Source organism: Charadrius vociferus, unplaced genomic scaffold (assembly GCF_000708025.1).
Source record: "Charadrius vociferus isolate BGI_N301 unplaced genomic scaffold, ASM70802v2 scaffold67, whole genome shotgun sequence".
Classification (NCBI taxonomy): Eukaryota; Metazoa; Chordata; class Aves; order Charadriiformes; family Charadriidae; genus Charadrius; species Charadrius vociferus.
The window spans coordinates 274,188-295,125 of record NW_009649485.1 but is presented as its reverse complement, the minus strand read 5'-3'; the positions used below and the strand labels follow the sequence as shown (position 1 = coordinate 295,125).

At 42.1% G+C, this 20,938-nt stretch overlaps 1 protein-coding gene across 1 annotated transcript in view; it reads right to left on the bottom strand.

Annotated features, from left to right (window-relative positions):
* Window positions 1-20,938, bottom strand: part of FGD3 (FYVE, RhoGEF and PH domain containing 3) — a 54,872-nt gene that overhangs the window by 17,522 nt on the left and 16,412 nt on the right. The window contains exons 5-14 of the mRNA XM_009889909.1: window positions 19,636-19,772; window positions 17,750-17,906; window positions 13,434-13,572; window positions 12,511-12,569; window positions 9,459-9,605; window positions 8,806-8,898; window positions 8,286-8,365; window positions 7,825-7,855; window positions 6,150-6,251; window positions 2,158-2,220 (exon numbers count right to left, since the gene is read on the bottom strand). Coding sequence (XP_009888211.1) covers window positions 2,158-2,220; window positions 6,150-6,251; window positions 7,825-7,855; window positions 8,286-8,365; window positions 8,806-8,898; window positions 9,459-9,605; window positions 12,511-12,569; window positions 13,434-13,572; window positions 17,750-17,906; window positions 19,636-19,772 — 1,008 coding nt within the window. The remainder of the gene's footprint in view (window positions 1-2,157; window positions 2,221-6,149; window positions 6,252-7,824; window positions 7,856-8,285; window positions 8,366-8,805; window positions 8,899-9,458; window positions 9,606-12,510; window positions 12,570-13,433; window positions 13,573-17,749; window positions 17,907-19,635; window positions 19,773-20,938) is intronic.

Genomic DNA, 20,938 nt, shown 5'->3' with positions numbered 1-20,938 from the left:
CCATTTTATGAGCCTATGATTTCATTCTGTCTGGGCCAGGAGGTAGATATTAAGCCTTGAGCAACAGTCTGATGGGACTCTCATATAGGCAGATACACAAGCAACAAAGGTGTGCCAAATCTTTTTCTTCTCATTATGCTTATACAGCCATGTATTTTCCATTTACAAATTACGTATTTGGAGACACCTGTAATGGGGCAGAACATCAGTAGGTGCTTCTGCAAATACTGAATATATGTGAGAGATCAATTTAAATTATATAGTATATTTTGTACTTCGCAATCCAGCAAAATTGTTTAGTTTGTTTCTCTAAAGGCCACCGTCATTATATGCAAGATTACATGCAGGACCATCTTCCACTGGCTTGTACGCTCCTTGTGCACGCAGAAGGTTTAGCATAAGCTGTGCTAAGCAGTGCAGTGCAGCCAACAGTTACCACAATGCTGCAGAGCAAGGAGATGATACTTCCTGCACCAGATTTTTGCTCTGGTGATGCTAATGTGCGGCGCTGAAGAAAACCCCAGCAGCCTCTTCAGCAGGCTCAGCAGAACCAGAGGAAGGAGACAGCAGTTTGTTGACCACCACTACCACCAAGTGGTTTGCAGGTGGAAGCTGTCAAGCACAGAATGTACTCAGGCACTCACTGAGACATTTCTGAAGGAATATCATTATTAAAAGTTAGTATTTTCTAAAGCTGCAACTAACGTGTGAACTTATTGCTCATGCTGATGTTATACATTTGCTACAGTACAGCAGAATGAGATCCCAGAATCAGTAATACACAATTTTGGATATTTTTAGCTTCATGTTTTTGATCAACTCCATTTTTATTTCTATCTCAGGAATTAATTTTTTTCTCTAAATACACAACTTAAGGAGAATTACTTAATGTGTCAAGATATACTATGCACGTCACAACTGTTTATAATCAACTAAAAAGATCCACATTTTTATTTAATTACAACTAAAATTTACCTAAGAAACTTAAGACCAACAGAAATTTTTATGTGTTTGTTTTTAAATACCCTATAAAGCATCTTTTTCATTAAGTAGCCAGCTCACTATAGCACCTGTAACTCAAGAACAGGGGCACTGATGACGAAACTGACTCCAAATAAGTAAAAAATTGCGTAGGGAAAATATGAGGTGCGAACAAACAACAAGGAGCAAGGAGTACATTAATTACAAACACTTATTTTTAATAAGCTCTTGTTTGCATAGGTCAGGTGGCTGTCTTGTTTAACAGCTTTTCATTGATGCTTTGTAAACTCTACTACTATGTTAACAAGCTCAGCCAGAGGACTGGAAGACTAAGTGGCTCCTTTGTTATTAAAAAGGTCAGGCTAATACATAACATCCTATAGTATGTCTCAGCAGATAGGGGTTTTTTTCAGTTGTTATTTTTTCTTGTTGATGTTTTTTTTAGTAAACTCAGCTGACCCGAAGGCATTTCCTGAAAATCTGTTATTCTCAGAAGACATTTTGAAAGGGAGAGATAAGAATGCTAAAAAATAGACCTTATTAAGGACTCAAAACCTCTGGTTTGACTCAGCAGCAGTCACAGACATTGTACAAAGCAAAATGAAAAATATCTTTAAAAGTGTATTTTGCTTTTGCAGCAGTCAATCACTTACAGGCCAGAAACGTATGAAAGTACCACCATCTCCTCCTCTGCATTGGCAGAAACATGAAAAGTACACTATGAAAGAAGTGTTAATCGAAATTTGGTTCCGGAGATGAAATCCAGAGTTACACAATAGAACAGCACTAACCGGCCAGGTTTCCTTGTCCCTGTTTGTCCTCCTCCCCACAGTGTAGCTCCCCATCAGAATTTTAAAACAAAGAGAAAACACCACAATAACCCCCCCCCATCACTACAAATGTAACAAGTGACTTCCCTCCGGCTAGGTTCCCTGTAACTCGGTTCCCCCACAGGTGCAGCATGTAGCTGGAACAGAGGGATTTAAATTCACTGATGGTGCAAACTCTGCAAGTAGCTGTGGGTGCAACTTAGCCAAGACATTCAGACAGCACAGCTGCAGCGACAGACAGCAGACTATACACCGATATACTGAAGTATCTCTGATTTTTTTTCCCGGTACAAAAGAAACACAACCCGCCTTGCTCTACCAAAAGTATTAGCTTCAAATAACTTACCCCTGCAGACGCACCACAACCGTCTGCTCCTGGCATGGATTCCACCGAGCTGGTGCTGGCTATCTGAGGGAAACAGAATGACACAGAATAACTTCAGCATGGACCACAGAACAATTTCAACATGGGCATTCTTCTTAAAATATATTAAAATACTGACAAAGAGAACACAGCATCATTTGCTTTTAGCCCCTCAACTGTTTGCTTGTGTATACGCTTTAATTACACACGTACTCAGCCACTCTCAAACACTGAGCTGACTACGAAGCGGGTGACTTTACAGTCAGCGCTGTGTTGCCGAGCCTACTCCTTGCTGCAGCGCCCGCCGGGCCCCCACAGCACCGCAGCGAGCAAACCCGCAGGTTTGGAATTGCTCCACTCCGTTTGAGCCCTACAAAACAAATGAGCAAGTGTTTTGTGTAGCCAGTGGACTCTGAGGAAGAATATTTACTCCAATCAAATAGTACTCAGTTAAGTTTTTCTTAATTGCAGTATCTCTTAATATTTTAATAAATGCAAACTGGTGTCTAACTATATTATACTATGTATGCAATACATGGAGGGCAAATAACAAGCTTATGTACACCAAAACCATAGGCTGCATCCTATCCTATCATACCATTTCATCTGTCATTAACTCACAGGGAGTTTGCTAGTTTACAGGGGGTTCTCAAAATACTAGACTCTTTATGATAAATTCTCCTGTTATTCCCACAGATCGTTCTTCCTTTGCCAATTACACAACATCTCATATTTTGAGATTATCAAAATCTGCAGAGCATTTTTGCATTCTAGCTTCATTCCATTTGAAAGCACTGTTATTGGAAACAACCTCAACTGTGGCTTTGAGTAATCTGCCAAATTGCAGATCTATTCATTCTGATACCTAATTCTATCTATTTATATACTAATACCATCAACTCTTGAGAACAAGCAAAGGAGACAATGCACCCCCTGGGACTAAGGCTCTGCTACCCCCAGGGAATACCCCTTAATTAAAGGGAAGCATCATGTACTCAACTCCAGCCAACTATTTCTGCCTCCTCAAAAACCCAGCAACACCAGGGTCTTCACATCATCTGTTCCCCAGTCCTGTGGAAACGGGTTTCTTTCTGCTGGAATCCTAATCAACCCAGGTATTTAGATCCCCTCTGCCTAGCAAAAGGACATCTGTGTGCTGAGACACAAGACTTGGGAAAGGAAATGGAAAACACGGAGGGAAAATGGGGTCTGAAGGAGAGAACAAGAAAGCCCCCAGCAAATTTAGGGCAAAGAGTAAACTTCTCTAGTTGCCTGTTCAGATCCCCGTGCCCTTTTAGTATTTATTTGGAATAACGTGCTAAAAATCAAATACCCTCTACTCTTCACCTGGAAAAGATTTCTCCCCTTTATGTTACCATTACAAAGCCTGTAAGATTTGGTATGGAGGAAGACAGTTATTCACATGCTTGTCAGAACTACCCCAGTGCTAGGGGGAGGAACAGAAACGGGGATGGGAAATAACGATGATTTAACAGGATCTAAAAATCATGATTTAACTAACAGAAGCACTCCCAACTCTCAAATCTTAGGGATGCCACTTGTGCAGACCTAAGCTCTCTGCGGCCCTTTTCCTTGCCAACCTTCTAATAATGCACAAACTGGGTCGTTCCCCAACACCACGAGCCTCCAACTCTTCTGAGATCAAGCCGTATAAAAGAGGTCCTTTTCCACAGGAACATTTTTAGATGGCTTAAAAAAAAAAAAAAAAAAAAAAGCCCTACACATTGCCTTGAAATGCTGCAGATAAAAATGGAAAACAAGGAAATGAGTGTCCTCTTTCTGAAGGAACAGAGCCACAAAGAGACCCTGAAGCTTTCTAAAAAGACTTCTTTAAAGGTGTTTTTCCTGCAGGGATAACCCTGCGGGGGACTGACTGGCAATGACTCTGGATATTCACCTCCTGACAGGTGAGTTTACTCATGCTGTAGATTATTGCACAGGCATAATCTTAAGAATCAGCTCAAATGTCAGATCTCTGCACCTCCAAGAAACCACAAGTCCTCCATAGGCAAATTACAGGCTGAAGATCAACCCTTAATGTCTGTAGGAGCTCACGTAAGTCAGCAGAGAAAACAGAAGCATGGTAAGAATGGCGTTCAAAGGCACGCAGCAGTCACGCAACTGAAATCAATCATAAGCACTGTGATATATCAAAAGTATGGCCAAGGATGGGAGAAAAGCAAGTTGACTCTTTTTCTACAGGCTTATTAGAACCAGAGTCCAATTTCTAGTGGCTGTTACAGATCCAGCCTGGAATCCATGAGCGCATATCTATTTCTTCATTCATGAGAGCAAAAAAAGGAAGATTATAGCCATTTTTTCCTCTAGAGCACGCTGCCTAATATTGCATAATGATGACAAGATATGTATGGTAGACGCTGCCTACAGCAGCGTATTACTACTAAGAACCTTCTCAGTATTTGGCTAGTTTTCCTTACAGAACTACCTTCAGCTCTTTATAACTGACAGCAATTTCTGCCACATGTAGCCATGACATCAGTTTTCAAAGCTGATTATCTAGATAAGCTAATCTCCTAAAAAAGCACTCCTAGGAGATAAACCAGACTTCTGCTCTGCTTGACTTTTATGAACCAGTAGACTATAACCATGTGGCTACACAAAAGCAAAATAAAATGGAATTCACAAAGTGAGATAATAATAATGAAGTTGAACAGACACTGTGTCTTAATTAGACAGAAAGAAATGCGCTTATTAGTTTCCTTATAAGCAAAAGATTTTTTTTCCATCAGAGTATCCTGGTTTTGAAGGCAGCTATGAGTTCAATTAAAAATATAGGCACGAACTGATTGTTTTCCATTTTTTTCTGAGTATTTTTAGCTGATGAATAGTTCATGCTCAGGAAGTTATGGCATATTCTGAAAACAGTGCATTGCTGGCTGCTATCAGCAACAGGATCCTAGACTTCATGGAGGTTTGTGAAGATCTCCACTGTCGGTCTGTGATTAATGATGGGATAAAAGCAGTATCTAACATCTCTCCTGAGGCCCCTGGGAAATCAGTCAGATAAAAATCCAGCATTATTGACTCACCAAATCAGCTTTGGGAAAGGAGAGGTTCCAAAATGGTTAGGTACCAAAAATAAAAAGTTTAGAAGGGCAAGGGAGGGGGAAGATAAAAAGATCCCCAAGTTTAATCTCTGCAGACGGACCTTCTCTCCCTGTGCTCCCAGGATCTACTAGGTTTGGCCACTGACATCATCAACACACAGGCAGCTCTGCACGAAATTCCTAACAATTTCCCTCTCCCAGGCCCTCTCCTCTTTAGCTTGTAGCAAACAACTGTGGCTAAGGTTATCACCATCATTTTCAAATCAAATGAAGGGACACTGTTATCATCCTCACATAAATGCTTCCAAACCAAAATTCCTAGCAAACACAGCATAGAGTAATACATTACAGTTGTACAGAAACAAGAAACAAGGCTATTTTTCATATTTAGTTGAAGAGTACTCTTTCTGAAATACATTCAATATCTCTAGATCCTTTTAAAATGCATCCATTTCCTTTTAACTCTCTAGAACTTTTTAAATACTAGTGAAATAAGAAAAAAGAAATAATCCCAAAACACATCTCTCAGGAGATGGGGAAAGGTAATGAACAAAATCTCCCAGGTGCACAAACATCATTCCAGACAGCCAACCACTCATAACTTTGAAGAATTGCACCTGTTACGCTAAATGAGCCACTAGTCTGGAAAACATGACTGATAGGCCTCTCGCACTGAATTACCCTGGGTAATTTATTCCATACCTGCATGGTTGAGTAACTATGACTGATACGCATTTGAGAGCCAGAGAAATGGAGCCGACTGTACTGTCAGGTAATATAAAAATCAAGAACAAGACAACACTATTTTAAAGTTAGCTGTGTAAGTCTAGTTTAATTGTTGGTAAAACTGTTAGAGAAGAAGGAGAAATAAGCACTCATACTTACTGAGGAATCAGGAATATGCTCCTCCTCTTGAGAAAAAGAGCTGTTGAAAGCTCTAAACGTCTCACTGTTCTGTTTGTGCTTCTCAATTGTTGCTTGAATGACCTGAGACAAAAATTCCAGCAAAAATGGAAAGCATCACAAAAGGAGCCTTGGAAAAATTCTCTCATAGGAAAATGATTAGCATTATCATTTTAGTGAAAAACCCTTAAACTTGCATAAAAAAAAATGGAAACTTAAAAACTTTAATGGGTGGTGTTGTTAACTCACTAGTGTTTCAGTTAAAAATGAAGACTGCTGTCAGACAGCGTCTCTACAAGTCAGAGTGCAAGAATAAACTGGTGCTGTTTAACATCTTTGATGGTGACATGGACATTGGGATGGAGTGCACCCGCAGCAATTTTGCTGATGACACCAAGTTGTGTGAAGCAGTTGACACACTGAAGGGAAGGGATGCCATCCAGAGAGACCTGGACAGGCTGGAGAGGTGGACCCATGCACACCTCATGAAGTTCATGAAGGCCAAGTGCAAGGTCCTGCATGTGGGTCAGGGCAATCCCATGCACAAATCCAGGCTGGGCAGAGAATGGATTGAGAGCAGCCCTGAGGAGAAGTACTTTGGCGTGTTGGTTGATGAGAAGCTCAACGTGAGTTGGCAATGCACGATCACAGCCGAGAAAGCCACCCGCATCCTGGGCTGCATCCCCAGCAGTGTGGCCAGCAGGGTGAGGGAGGGGATTCTGCCCCTCTGCTCTGCTCTCATGACACCACACCTGGAGCACTGCGTCCAGCTCTGGAGCCCTCAACATGGCTCCAGACATGGACCTGTTGGAGCGGGTCGAGAGGAGGCCACAAAGATGATCAGAGGGCTGGAGCCCCTCTGCTGGGAGAGTTGGGGGTGTTCAGCCTGGAGAAGAGAAGGCTCCGGGGAGACCTTAGAGCCCCTTCCAGTCCCTAAAGGGGCTCCAGGAGAGCTGGGGAGGGACTTTTTAAAAGGGCATATAGTGATAGGATGAGGGGTAACAAGGGGTAACTATAAGGGCAGACCTTATAGTGGCCTTCCATTACCTGAAGGGGGCCTACAAAAACGCTGGAGAGGGACTTATTAGAAGAGCATGTAGTGATAGGATGAGGGGGAATGGCTTTTAACTGGGAGAGGGAAGACTTAGAATAGACATTGGGAAGAAATTTTTCACTCTGAGGCTATTGAAACCCTGGCCCAGGTTGCCCAGAGAAGCTGTGGCTGCCCCATCCCTGGAGGTGTTCAAGGCCAGGTTGGACGGGGCTTGGAGCAACCTGGTCTAGTGGGAGGTGTCCCTGCCCATGGCAGGGGGGGTTGGAACTGGATGATTTTTAAGGTCTCTTCCAACCTTAAACCATTCGATGATTCTATGAATACACAAGACTAATCTCCGACTCCTCAGTCTCTGGTCTCGCTGGGCTCGAGGACTGCAGGAAAGGGGAACCCATTCGAAGCCCCCATGCAGGGCCTGGAGACAGAGGGTCAGCAGTGGGACCCCGACTGCACCTCCACATTTCTCCATCAGCAGCTTCGCCAGAGTGCACTACCCAGCTTCCCCAGCCAGCCACATTCATTTAGAACCTGAAACAATTTTGAAAACAGAAGGTGCTGACTGCACGGTGATTCCCACCCATATCGTAATGGTTTTGTATTAACCTGAATCCATTCCCTCTTCTCCTCTTCTGTCCTGTTAAAACAAAAGAAAAATATAGAAAACATTATAATTCTACTTCCAATATTTTCAGTAAATTCAATTCACATCTTCATAGCTTTATATCCATCAAGATTTTAGCTTTGTTATCCACTATTTTATAAACAGTATTAATAATTACTGATCTCAATTACTATCAAACAAATGCCAAGAATGTTTGAATTATTAATACAGTGGAACCTACAAGCACTGCTATGAACACCTTAAGCATTCAATAAAGCCAATCAATGTTGCACTTTAACACACTCTGTCTTAGGACCAACATATTCTCTTGCATATCTAAGTTACGCATCTCCGATGCTCATCTCCTGGTTTAAAGCTATGCCATGCTAGCACAGCCATATCCCCTAGATCACAAACTTCTACAGAAATATTCACAAACCTCGACAGAGAACAAGCACCATACCTGGCTTGTAATTCCAGCGATCTCTTTTTTCCTGTTATTGAAAATGTATGAGCCACATTTTGCTTGGCAATTTCTTGGACCTGTAAAAAGAATGTCAGCTTCTTACTAGTCTCCACTGTCTTTCAATCATTTTTAATGACTTACAAATATATTCATTCTTTGAAATACTTAGTCGAAAGGATCACTTAGAATACAGTACAGAGGTAGAAAAAACAAAGGATTATTTCCATAATGACTTGTCTTGCTACAAAATTCTGCATCTGTATCACCAACTGGTCCCCTACAGCAGAAGGGGAGAAGGTGGCTCCTGTGACAAGGGAAGCCTTGCAATCAAAGCATGTCGAATCACCATTTTCTTATCCATCTTTGGATGATTACCTTATTATAATTCCAAAAAAGAAAATCCAAAGCTGAAATTTAGAATTTTATTATATTTCTACATTGTTATATTTTTTGATTCAGAGGGGACCTGATGCTATCGAGTGGGGAAGCGTTAAAACAGGGAAAAAGAGATGCAAACCTGCAGTCCTGCAATGTCCATCTTCTCTCGAACGCTGAACTTCTGTCCTATCAGCCTCAGTTTTGGCACACAGTATAGCACCATGCTGTTAAACTGCAACAAGGGCAGATTTTAAATTGAGGGATTACATGCTGCACAGAGCCTGCATTTCGACAGTTCAGGACTCTGGTGTGTTTTACTCTAAGATGCAGTTCCCAAGAAGAGATTTAAGGAGCAAGCTAGGCTCACATATCATTACTTGAAAGAAGTGGATGGACAGAAACACATCAGCCAGTCACTCCTCCCATTTCCCCCTCTCTCCCGTACCAATTCGACCACCTTGAAAGCAAACGAGCGCTATTCTCTTAGCATCAGTGAGAGTGGCCCCTCTTTACACAGCAAGGTGGTACCTCCTCAGGCGCTTCACAAAACTGCAGCCTCTGAGGAGGGAAATGGAAAAGACCCGTTTGGGTCTGACAAGCCATCAGCAAAGCACAAGTGTGGAAGAAGGAGGACAATCCCCAAGGAAAAAGCATCAAGAGAAAACTGCTGCTTAGAGGAAGGAGTAGCCAGGCTCAGTTGGTGAAAGCCTTTTGTATTTGAGATTAGGAAGATGGAAACGCACTGTTTCATGGCACAGCTCTGAAAATAAAGAGAGCAACAAAAATACTCACCAGGAATAAATACCTATCCTGTGCTGTGCCATTCTTTGCTGAAAGTTTCTGAATGTGTCCCTCTTTAATGAGCTCATTGGCTGGGTTAACGATATCCTCCTCACCACCCAGTCGCTCATAGACTTCCAAAAGCTTGTGCATCTTTTCCTGCAAATACAAAATCCCCAGCAATTTAAATTAAAAAAAAATATATATATTCCACCGGGTCTATTACCAACAGCATTAGTTTTGTGCTATGTGTAAAAAAGTAGGAAAGAAAACAGTCCTCCACTTCTGCTATAGCTTTGCATTTTCAAAAATTAATGACTACCTGTTCCATAGTCCTCAATACTCTTCCCCACTCTGTACTAGTCACTCATGAGTCATACTTGGATTGTACCATTTTAATGACATTTTGAGATCAATCTATTTGATATTTTTAGATATTCCTATTCAACATAAATATGTATCTTTGGAAGCAATGGCATCAGGTCCAGTAAAATCAATGGCCAAGTTGGAAACTAGTATGTTACCAAACTGCTTCCAAGTCTGAATTTATTAACTCAGCTCCCACCCCACATCTCAGACTAAGATTTCTGCTACAGTATGATCATTTCTCAGCTTCTGAGAAGTTCTGCCTTTTGTATCATTGCTGAGACAATGGCAGGTAGGTGGCCATCAGGAAGCATGGTCATATCCTGCATTTCTAAGCTAAGTCTAGAACCTCAGCTGTATGGGGAACGCTGCAGTCCTACGCAGGGGCCTTCATGGCAAAATGTACCTATAAAATAGGCCAGGACAAAATGCTTAAAATATAGTTTTAATGTCATTCAGGCATCCTTATGCTTGGTCAAAATTCTTTATGAAGGGATTACTTTCTTCTCTTCAGCAAAGCACTGTTTTTACTTCATATTACTTTATATTAAGTCATCCAAATATTAATGTCCTTCTACACGGTATTCAAATGGATAAAGGTAACTAGCTCACCCATTTGCAGCTGCTATATTAAGCAATGCAGCAGCTTTAACAAGTCAAAGTAAGAAAATCTTGGCTACTGAGTTATAGCACTTGGAAAGGTTTGGCTTTCAACCACAAGCTGGACTGATGTGCTCCAAATGGCACTGTCCACAAATGGTCAGAAAGTGAGGACAGAGATCTATGCAATTACACCCCAAAATATGCCCAAACACACCTCTAAATCATACCTCAACCCATCTATAGGTTAAGCTGGAATTTCAGGTCTTTACCTACTTTGTTTACCCCCATTTGACTTGAACTTTGCCACAAATATACATCATACCAGTTCCTGTCCTAATCAGTTCTTCTGCCCAATGATTAAAGAAACGAATAACCGAAAAAGCCTATCAAAAAACCCCAAACAAAACCAAACCATTAAAATAAACACACTGCAAAACTAAATGGAAGGCAAGGAGGAGTGTGGACTGAAAACAAATAAGCAAATTGCCTAAGGCAGTAGAGCTTTTCCACCAAATGGGAAGATGAACAATAGATCCCACTAATTAGGAAAAAAAAAAACAACAAACCAACCCAAACCAAACAAAACCCAATGAACTTACCAAGTTTGTTGTTTTTTTTTTAAAAGGAGAAACTGGAACACTAAGATATCCAAAAACTGAGCGACATCTGCATTTCTATGAAAAGTCAGCTTTGGAAGCATGATTTATTTCTTCTACTACACCACAAGAGGACTAACCGGCTAACAATCAATTCAAACCTCCACTAACTTCAGGAGATTTTGCTACAGCTCTTGCTTTTCTTTTGGTCGGGCTCTGACCTTGTGCTGCTGTTTGCGCCATCCCGTGGGGCTCTGAAATGATACGTGCCCAGGACAGTGCAGCTCTCACACTGCACTGCTCCCCATCAGCCCCGCACACCTGCACCACCTTCTGCTGGGATGCGCGAGTTGGGAAACCACAAGGTCAAACCTGAAATTCGTACTCGAATATTAATTATGGAAGAATTCAATTCAATAAGGCGGCCTGATTAGAGGATTAGAGAATATCAGCAATAAACAGGGGGTGCAAAATTATTATAGCAGCTTTTTCTAACAGTTTTTTGTGTACTAACAGAAAAAGCACCTGGCTGGTGGCTTCCTATTCCTGCCATCTGTGGAGATACTGTACACAGTCCCCAGTAAAATAGTTACTACTTGTGGAGGAGTTGTTGAAGGCCCCAGACCAGAACAAATTTCCACCAAAATATATCCTAGACACGCTAGACTCAAATAGAAATAGATGGTTTCACAACTGGGTTTCACTGAGACATACTGAAAATACCCAGACATCAGCTGGTCACTTCCCTGTAGCAGCCACAGGAAACGTGGTCTCATGGTGTCCCCACTGGCAGGGAGAAGGAAGCAAGTGTCTGATACAGAAGGGGACGTAAACCTTGTACCCACAAATGAGCACTGAGTGTTAAGCCTGATTTGTAGCATTTCAGATCTATTAGATCTACAAGCTCCTGAAGCACTTGGGTGCACAAAAGGGATAACATCTGTAACTATAAAGTCCATTTACTCTAACAGTAATGTACTAGCTGTTCCGTATGTAAAACATGTGCTAACATTCAAAGTCTCCAAAGTCTCAGACTGCCCAGCTTTAGAAGTATAGCTTCCCAAAGCTACTGACACATGGTAAACACACACTCTGTGCATTTAAAATGAGCCAAAATCAAACCAAAACAACCTCCAGTCTGGTGTAGTCCTGTAGAACTAAAAAAAATAGTGTGAAAATCTGCAAGGACACCTTATGAACGCACCTAATTGGAATATGTTCAACTTTTTTTGATGAAAAGCAAATACCAAGTTTTATGAAGACCTCATTTTCAACCCATTGGGTCCTCAGGACAAGGAAAGTGAAACTTAGGTCCATCAACCCATGGTAACTGCAATAGGATCATTTATGATAACGAGAACGCAGATATCCAACTGATGTTTAAAGCCCGACTCACTGTATTTAAAAATTCTCCCCAGGGTCCTTTACTGAGCCTACTGCAATTGGTTCAACCAAGCACTTCAGTCAGATCACAATTCTGTTACGCAATTTCTACTTACCATCTTTCGGATGGCTGCATTCGAATGGTTTGCTGCCGTAGATATGAGCTCCAGCGATTCTGCAAATAAAAGGTAGCAAAGGTATGCATTCTCCGGATTATATGTTAATAGCACTGTGGGGTTACTTCTCACCTCCCTGATTCGTGTTTTTCCTGCAAAACTGCTGTTGCAAAAGCAAGGACTGTGTTTTTTCCTTCCATAAACTAAAAGGAGGGCTTATAAGCAGTTATATACACAATCACTTCTGCATGTTCAGCTGGTTCATGTGGACCTATATGTTTAATCTTTCTCTCCTAGAAGTCTAGGAAAGCCAAAGCACATAGTGACCAAAAAAAAAAAAAAAGTATCACCTTCTAGGAATCAACCTACTCAAAAGTTAACTTAAGTCTCACTTAAGTCTTCATAAGTATGTTTTTAGGACTGTTTTCCTAAAACAGGGTTTGTGTTCTTACAGTAACATGAACCCTGTTTTGGTCAAGATCACAAACTCCCAGCAAGCAACAGAAGTCCATTTCTCCTGTTTCTTTGTGTTAACAGAGTCAAACCTGCTGTCCTAGAGAAACATATGCATTTAAGACCATTCTTAGTTTCTTTCTCCAGCTATTGCAAGGACGTCCTCCTGTATTTGTCCTTGGCCATACAATGGATTAAATAAAAATGCCAGATGTTCTACCATTACAAACTGCAGTATTTTGTCATTGTTTATTTGCCAAGGCTCCCTTCATTCCTGGAACTGACATACCAACCCTTTTCTTCTTTATCCTAAAAGCATTCAAAATCCCTTTGAGCTATGTTTGGGAATAAACTGATTAATTCAAATCTCCATTTCTACCATAGCACCAGTTGAAAGTATCTGAACATGTGAAGAAAAAACTCTCCAAGACTTTCTTGTGCTCATTAGACAGTGAAGAGTTTACGTGTACTTTCAGCATCTTTCCTGTCTGGAGACTCTTCTGGAAGTTTCTTTAAATAGTCCTTTAGGAGAAGCTCATAACGAGGAATCCTTTGCACTGGTTCAAGCATGTGATGCTGCAATGTCAGGTTTCCACACACCTCCTGTTTCTGTAATGAACAGAAAACAAACAGAAGGGTTTGGTTTTGTTCCTGCCTTGGGTGTTAAACAGCAATGAAAAATGACAATTCACACACAGTTAGAGGAGTGCAAAACAACATCTCAAGCTATCATAGAATCATAGACTCATTTGCGTTGGAAAAGAGCCTTAAGATCATCGAGTCCAACCATAAACGTAACACTACCCAGTCAACCACTAAACCATGTCCCTCAGCACCACATCCACTCGTCTTTTAAATACCCCCTGGGCAGCCTGTTCCAATGCTTGACAACCCTTTCGGTGAAGAAATTTTTCCTAATATCCAATCTATACCTCCCCTGGCGCAACTTGAGGCTGTTTCCTCTGGTCCTATCACTTGTTCCTTGGGAGAAGAGACCGACACCCCCTCACTATACCCTCCTTTCAGGCAGTTGTAGAGAGCGATAAGGTCTCCCCTCAGCCTCCTCTTCTCCAGGCTGAACACCCCCAGTTCCCTCAGCCGCTCTTTATAAGACTTGTGCTCCAGACCCCTCACCACCTTCGTTGCCCTTCTCTGGACTCGCTCCAGCACCTCGATGTGTTTCTTGTTGTGATGGGCCCAAAACTGAACACAGCACTTGCGGTGGGGCCTCACCAGTGCCCAGTACAGGGGGAGACGATCACTGCCCCAGTCCTGCTGGCCACACTGTTCCTGATACAGGCCAGGATGCCATTGGCCTTCTGGCCCACCTCGGCACACTGCTGGCTCATGTTCAGCCAGTTGTCCACCAACACCCCCAGGTCCTTTTCTGCCGGGCAGCTTTCTGCCCCTCTGCCCCAAGCCTGTAGCATTGTGTGGGGTTGGTGTGACCCAAGGGCAAGACCCGGCACTTGGCCTTGCTGAACCTCACCCCATTGGCCTTGGCCCATCCATTCAGCCTGTCCAGATCCCTCGGTAGGGCTGTCCTACCCTCAAGGAGATATCAGAGCTGACAGGTTTCACCTTTGTCCCATGTCTGGCATTTTCTACAGATAGGCAACAATCTTCTTTTAGATTTTACATGTTTTTTCACAGACTTGGAAAAGCTCTTGCCATCCATCGCCCTAGGCAGCGTTTTTCCCCCCAGGGACTACATAAAATCAGAAACCTCATGGGCATATGCTGCTTGCTAGAGCTTACTATACAAGCAGCAGAGACACTGCTCACACACCACCTCTGAAGAAGGAGCTGCCTCAAATTCTCTTTTTTTTTTTTTTCACTTGATCAAGAAGGGGGGTAGGTTTGAGATTGATTACACTAAATTTTACCCAATAAGGCACTGATCTGCTCTGCTTGCAACAGTACTGAGTGTTGCAGTGTACCTATTTTCATAGGATCCCTATGAAGTGAAGGGATATTTCCATTTGAAAGAGGCAAAGAGAAATGAGAAACACAGTCAGAGTAAGTAACTTGTTTTAAAGCCCACAGGAAGTTTCTGTGAGTGATGTAATCTGATTCCTGGATCCCACATCAGACTGTTAACCACATATATACACACACCCACTCCTCTCCATAGCATTATCTTTACGTCAGCTCACTAATGCCACGTCTTGGTCTGTTCTGGTGTAAGACACCCCTCAACAACCACATTATCTTCAGCATGCTTTTCTCAGAGAAAGTCACTTGTTTCAGGTATTTGCAATTTTCCTCATAAATATTACAGCCCACGACACGCTGCTGACTCGCCTGATTCTCAAAGCAAAGCCTGGAGATAATAAGATGAATGTCTGACAGAAAAATATCAGCTATCCTTCCAGAAATTCGCAGAGGTAAATTTGCTTTTAAAAATATCTTGTCACGGTGTAGCTGGGTGAACAATATTTCTGTTTATAGGAGATGAAGTGACTTTATTATCTCTCAGAGTTTTAAGCACCACATTTCCCAGAAAATACAACTGGGATGGAAAGAATTGGAGACTCCAGGAAGAACTAAAAGGGACACAGAATGGCACTACTGCATATTAGCACCTGGTTTATGTTCCCAAGTCCACTTACTATAACCTTCTCCATTGTCTTTTTATTCCTGCAACAGGATGAACCTTCACACCGAACAGCAATAGGGAAGCAGAGGAGGAAGTCACCTCAAGGCCCACATCAGCTGTATTCACGTGGCATTTGTATCCTCTCTAAAAAATCAGCAGTGACAAAATAAACTGTTCCAAATAGGAAAAGTTCAATGCTATGCACTTTTAAAACATTTACAGAGTTTACACTGCAATTCAAATTACTTTGCTAGAGGAAGGATAAATGTTCATTCTGTGTTCAATTCATGTTACAATCCAAAACACAGAAATCATAAAATCACAGAATCATAGAATGGCTTGGGTTGGAAGGCACCTTAAAGATCACCAAGTTCCAACTCCCCTGCCATAGGCAGGGACACCTCCACTAGACCAGGTTGCTCAAAGTCCCCTCCAGCCTGAAATATATATTTAAAAATACTGATGTGATGGCACAAGGAGAAAGCTGACAAAAAGAAAAGTCCTAATAAACTCACCAGCTATCAAGTTTTGGCCCCAGTAGGTGGATGTGAGGCAAATAGGAAGTATGTTTATCTTCAAGGTCAGCTAAAGTAAACTTGATAAGTCACAGACATGCACTTTTAAGTACCACGGGATTTTTGTTTTCTGTTTTCCCTACTTTAGCATAATAAATAATTGTTAATGTCTTCAGCTGTACAACATTAACAGCTTAGGTGGACAGTGCGGTACTGCAGATCACAGCAGATTTCAACTGTATTCTTGAAAAATAACTGTGGCTTAAATAACATAGCACTGAGACAGGTCAGATAAGTGGACTAAGTATTCCAGGTCAAATCTCTGCCTCCTGCAGCTACAGTCATTGACAGAAGCAAAAGGCGCCATGATGTTGCTGCTAAAATAACCTACAGTGAAATACTGTCATCAGTAGGCTTCAGAATCGCATCTCCTAAGCGCAGTGCCTGTGTTCATACTGCCTGTCCAAGTTTTGCTCAAGCAACAGCAGAAACACCCATGGTCTTGGACAGCTGCAGGCCAGTTTTGCAGTTTGACAGGCAGCAGAAATCGTTTGTGTTTGTAGCTCAGTGGTGAGAAGAGACAGATGAATTTTAGGGCAGGCAGATGCCTGTGCTGTAGGCAAAACAGTCACAAACTCATTTTCACTTCAGAATGTCATGTCAGCACCTTGGCACAAACTGAAGACAGCAAAACGCCTGTGTGCTTTTGGTTTTTTTTACAGCACTTGCTGCACAGCACCTCAGCAAGAGCAGGCTGGGCACAGACAGAAAAAAGGTTAAGAAAAGGCCACACGAAATGAGAGCCTGGTAGAAGAGGACCTTCCCCAGTTCCTGCTCCTCCAAGCTTCTGTCTGACCCTCCGTGCAGGGCCTCTCCTCTCCCAGCTTGCTGGGAGATTACTTGACTCCTGACAGCTGGCCCAGCCACAATCCTCCCATTGAGGGCAGGCAGCTGCGTTCCCGGCTCTGCTTAACCCGCTCCTTGCCAGCCCTCCCCTCCCAAAGGACGGGATCTGCTTTCCCAGCCCCAGTGGAGGGATGCTCGGAAGTGTGCTGGAGCCTGCTGCACCCCTTCAGCTAGCCCAGGGCCTGAGGGGGAGAGAGAGGTTTTACAGATACGCCAGCATAAGCAGAGCTCTTCCCTCCTCCCCACACAGCTTTTTGTATAATTAAGGGAAAACACATGAAAATCCGTGCTAAACATCCTCCTGCAGAGCTGCGATCCCCAAGAGCTGCGTGCCACTCCATGAGGCTCAGAAAAATCAGACCAACAGCAGATGCTGCCAGTGACGCCCCCAAACTCAAGGACAGCCAGTTCAGAATGAAAATGTATTTACTAAAAAGCAATTAAAATTATTAATGAGGAAGAGAAATTAAAAAGAGTTTGTAAATGGACATGTTCGCAGTCGGAATTGCTGAGCCAACGGCAAAGTTTCTTTCTGTGACTTCTGATATTCCTCTTAAATATGTGAGTGGAGAAAAAGCTACCTATGTGAAAAAACTGTGCCACACAGCAAAAGAGAAGAAAGGACTGCCACTAAAATTGTGTATTTTTACTATTACAGCAGTATTATCCTGTAGCTAAACACTGTGTGTCAAGCACTGGAAAAAAAAATAAACTCTCACAAATAAATGAGGATCTCCAAGCCATATTACGCCAATTAAGAACTGACCTGTATGTTCTGAACAACATCTTTGAATGGAGAGGACCTCTGCATACATGTGTTCACCATGTCCATTGCCCTGTCGAAGTTCTTTACATATTCTCCATACATCTTCAGAAAAGGAGCCAGTTTCTGTAGGATATCTCCTAGCCGTGGGTTGACGGTCCTGTGAGAAAGAGACAGGTAAGCACTGAAATCTCTGGAAATCAATGCTGTCTTCAGCGAGAAAACACAACTGTAAGACTTTCACAGTTGTCTCCCTCATGCGCAAGCACTTACACACATATGCAGTCAAGATATTTCAGGCTAAGTTTAGTTTAAAGTAATCTATGTGGTACCCTAGATGAAACCTTAACATCCATCCAGATGTACAAAAGGATGATATTTCTGCCCCCACCTTCACTCTCTTCAGTGCAGATGAGATTCAAACTGACTACGTGTCACTGAAGAAATATCTATACCTCTGCTGTCCAGCACAAAAACTTGCGGAAAACTTTTACTTTTAAAAAACAATCTTTTCCACCATAGCCAAACATCTGAAGAGTTTTTAACGTGAACAGATCACTCAGTTCAGCTGGGTAGTCCCGGGGGGCCAGACATATGTTTGCCTAGAGGCCCCCTCAGGCTGGCAGTGGCGGTAGCAACGCACCTCTGTCTCCTCCACATTTAGGGCCAGGCAGAGCGCCAGCTGTTTTCCCCAGCTCTTCTCTCCCGCTGAACTCGCGACTTTGTAATCTGACCGCACTAGACCCCCTTCAGCCCTTTAACAAGCTCCTGCCCTCTTCTGGCTTCTAAACCCTCCAGTTTTCCTCCCTTTTTATTATAGCTGTCCCTGTAAATGCAAGTTAGGTGCAAACGTGCTGAGACTCATTTATCCCTTAGGGTCATTGATGAACTATGAGAAAACTGGCCTCAGCAAAGCCAGATGTGAACTCCGGTCTTGTCTTCAGCATTTAGGGTACTTGGAAAGGTACTGTGTCAGCACTATCTGCACCTTCCACTGCAGGACAGCCAGCGTGTAAACTCAAATCAAGTTTCCTAGGTCTGCCTTAAAATTAACCTATCTAGCTAGCACCGCATTTCTGCATCATCTACAACCTATTAGAGCCGCCAAATTTTAATTGGTATTTGGCCTTTATTACTCACTGAAAATAACAACCAACCCACAACAATTTTCTTTACGAAAGTACATATACATTGTAACCAATAGTATTTATTATCTCGTAGAACAGAACTGCAACAAATTCTGGAGTAAAAACTTGTGCAATGCTGTGGTGTTCAACAACAGAAATGGTTGTACAAAAGACGTAAGCAGATTTATAGATATGAAGTCATCTACCTTATCTCTCCAGATTTTCCATTGGTTTCCTTTTATAATGCTAATTTTAACATTAAATTAAAATTTATATAACCATAACACAATTCATCAAAGAAAATATGAAATGGATGTTTCTCATGAAGGCTCCAACATGGCACACAAAGTCTAGACTGTGACATGACGATGCATTTTCCTTCTTCAAGAAGTGCGTGCGCTTTATTAATGTCACAGTGGGGCCAGAATACTTCATCTATGGGGCCAAAATAAGAGGTTTTCTTCCTTCCTAGTACTGCAATGTCAAAGTACTGGAATAATGGGAGAGCGGAAACACAATAAGGAAAACAAATTGGGGCAGTATTTTGGACGGAAAAAAATCTCACAATATAATCTAGAAATTTTGAGTACTCACATCTATTCCTGTATTCAGAAATGCTTGAGAGACTCCATACTAATGTATTAACTAACAAGTGAACTACTGCATCAAACATTTAGAAACTCTAGAATTAGACCAGGCCTTACGGTTGCTACAGTTTCTTGAAAACATATTTTTAAAATAATTGTAATGAAAGTTACCCACCATTCTTCTGTAATTCTTGTTTTGAGCTCAGGAAGAAGAAATTGTCCATGGAAACAATAGATGGAAGAAATATTTGAAAAGATGCCCGTTATCACTTCAGATGAAATACCTGCTTCTGACAACTTAGTGCAAAAAACCTGCATGAGACAAGAAGACAGCACCACCATATATTTATAAAAAACAATCATAGACACACTGGCTTTAGATTGCAATATTACAAAGCCTTAGAACAGAGTTACAAGTTTTGACTTCTGGTAGTCAGTCCTTGGGGTCTTTCAGGAGGTTCACAAAACTTAAGCCAATTAGGGTTAGATTTATGACTATGGGCCATTGACGTAAATTAGGAAAATCTGAGGGGTAAGTTGAAAAAGATTGAAACTACTGAGAAGATCAGACATCTTACATTTGGGAGTGCAAGTTGCAAAGAACAACCAGTCCCTGAAGAGCACTTACTCCTGCTTATGTGAAGCAAAATAAACCACGTGATTATTCTGTTTCTCTGTGGGAAAAATTACACTGTACTGAACAAAAGGGAAAGACACTCCCTAGATTTCTAAGGTTCTGAAACAGTGTCTACTCATCCAAAAAACATTGGAAAGTCTTCCATGGAGGTCCTAGAGCTGGAGGGTAGAGGGGTCTGCAAATTACAGCTTCTAACAAAACTTCTAGCAAGGTGACAATTTTCTTTTTTTTTTTCCCCTCATTTTTAGAAACACTTGGTTAGCAATGGGACTCCTCCTCATTTTGACTTCTTTCCTGCACATGCATGTATTTTTTTCTTTGAGATAATTACAGAAATGCCCACGCCATGTAGATGTGTATGTGGAAGGAAGTTCAGACTCATCACACCAGTTTTACCTTATCCCCACGTGTAAACATGATGGACAACAATTATGAAACACAGTGGGTAAAAAAACCAAGAAATAATTTGCTGTGAGCACAAGGCTGACCCATGCGGGCTGATTTCAGTAAAACGCAAACCTGTTGCATATTACAGAGCAAACACAGATTTCATCATTCCTCGGTGCCTTCAGCGTCCCCATGATTTCCTCTCCACGTACCCTCAGGGAGGAACCAAATGCTGATGGTGTCTGTATCTCGGGCTGCTGCTTTGCCATTCCTCTTTTGGACAGCCTAATCCTCTGCTCAGGGAACCTGCCTGCCAGAAGCTTACCTCTGGGACCCATGGCATGCAGCCTGGCAAGCAAACTCCATCTCCCACCTCTAAACGTCATTCTCACGCTACTGGGCTAGGGGATGAACAGGAGACATCACTGCTGCTCACAGAAAAGCAAGCAGAGTT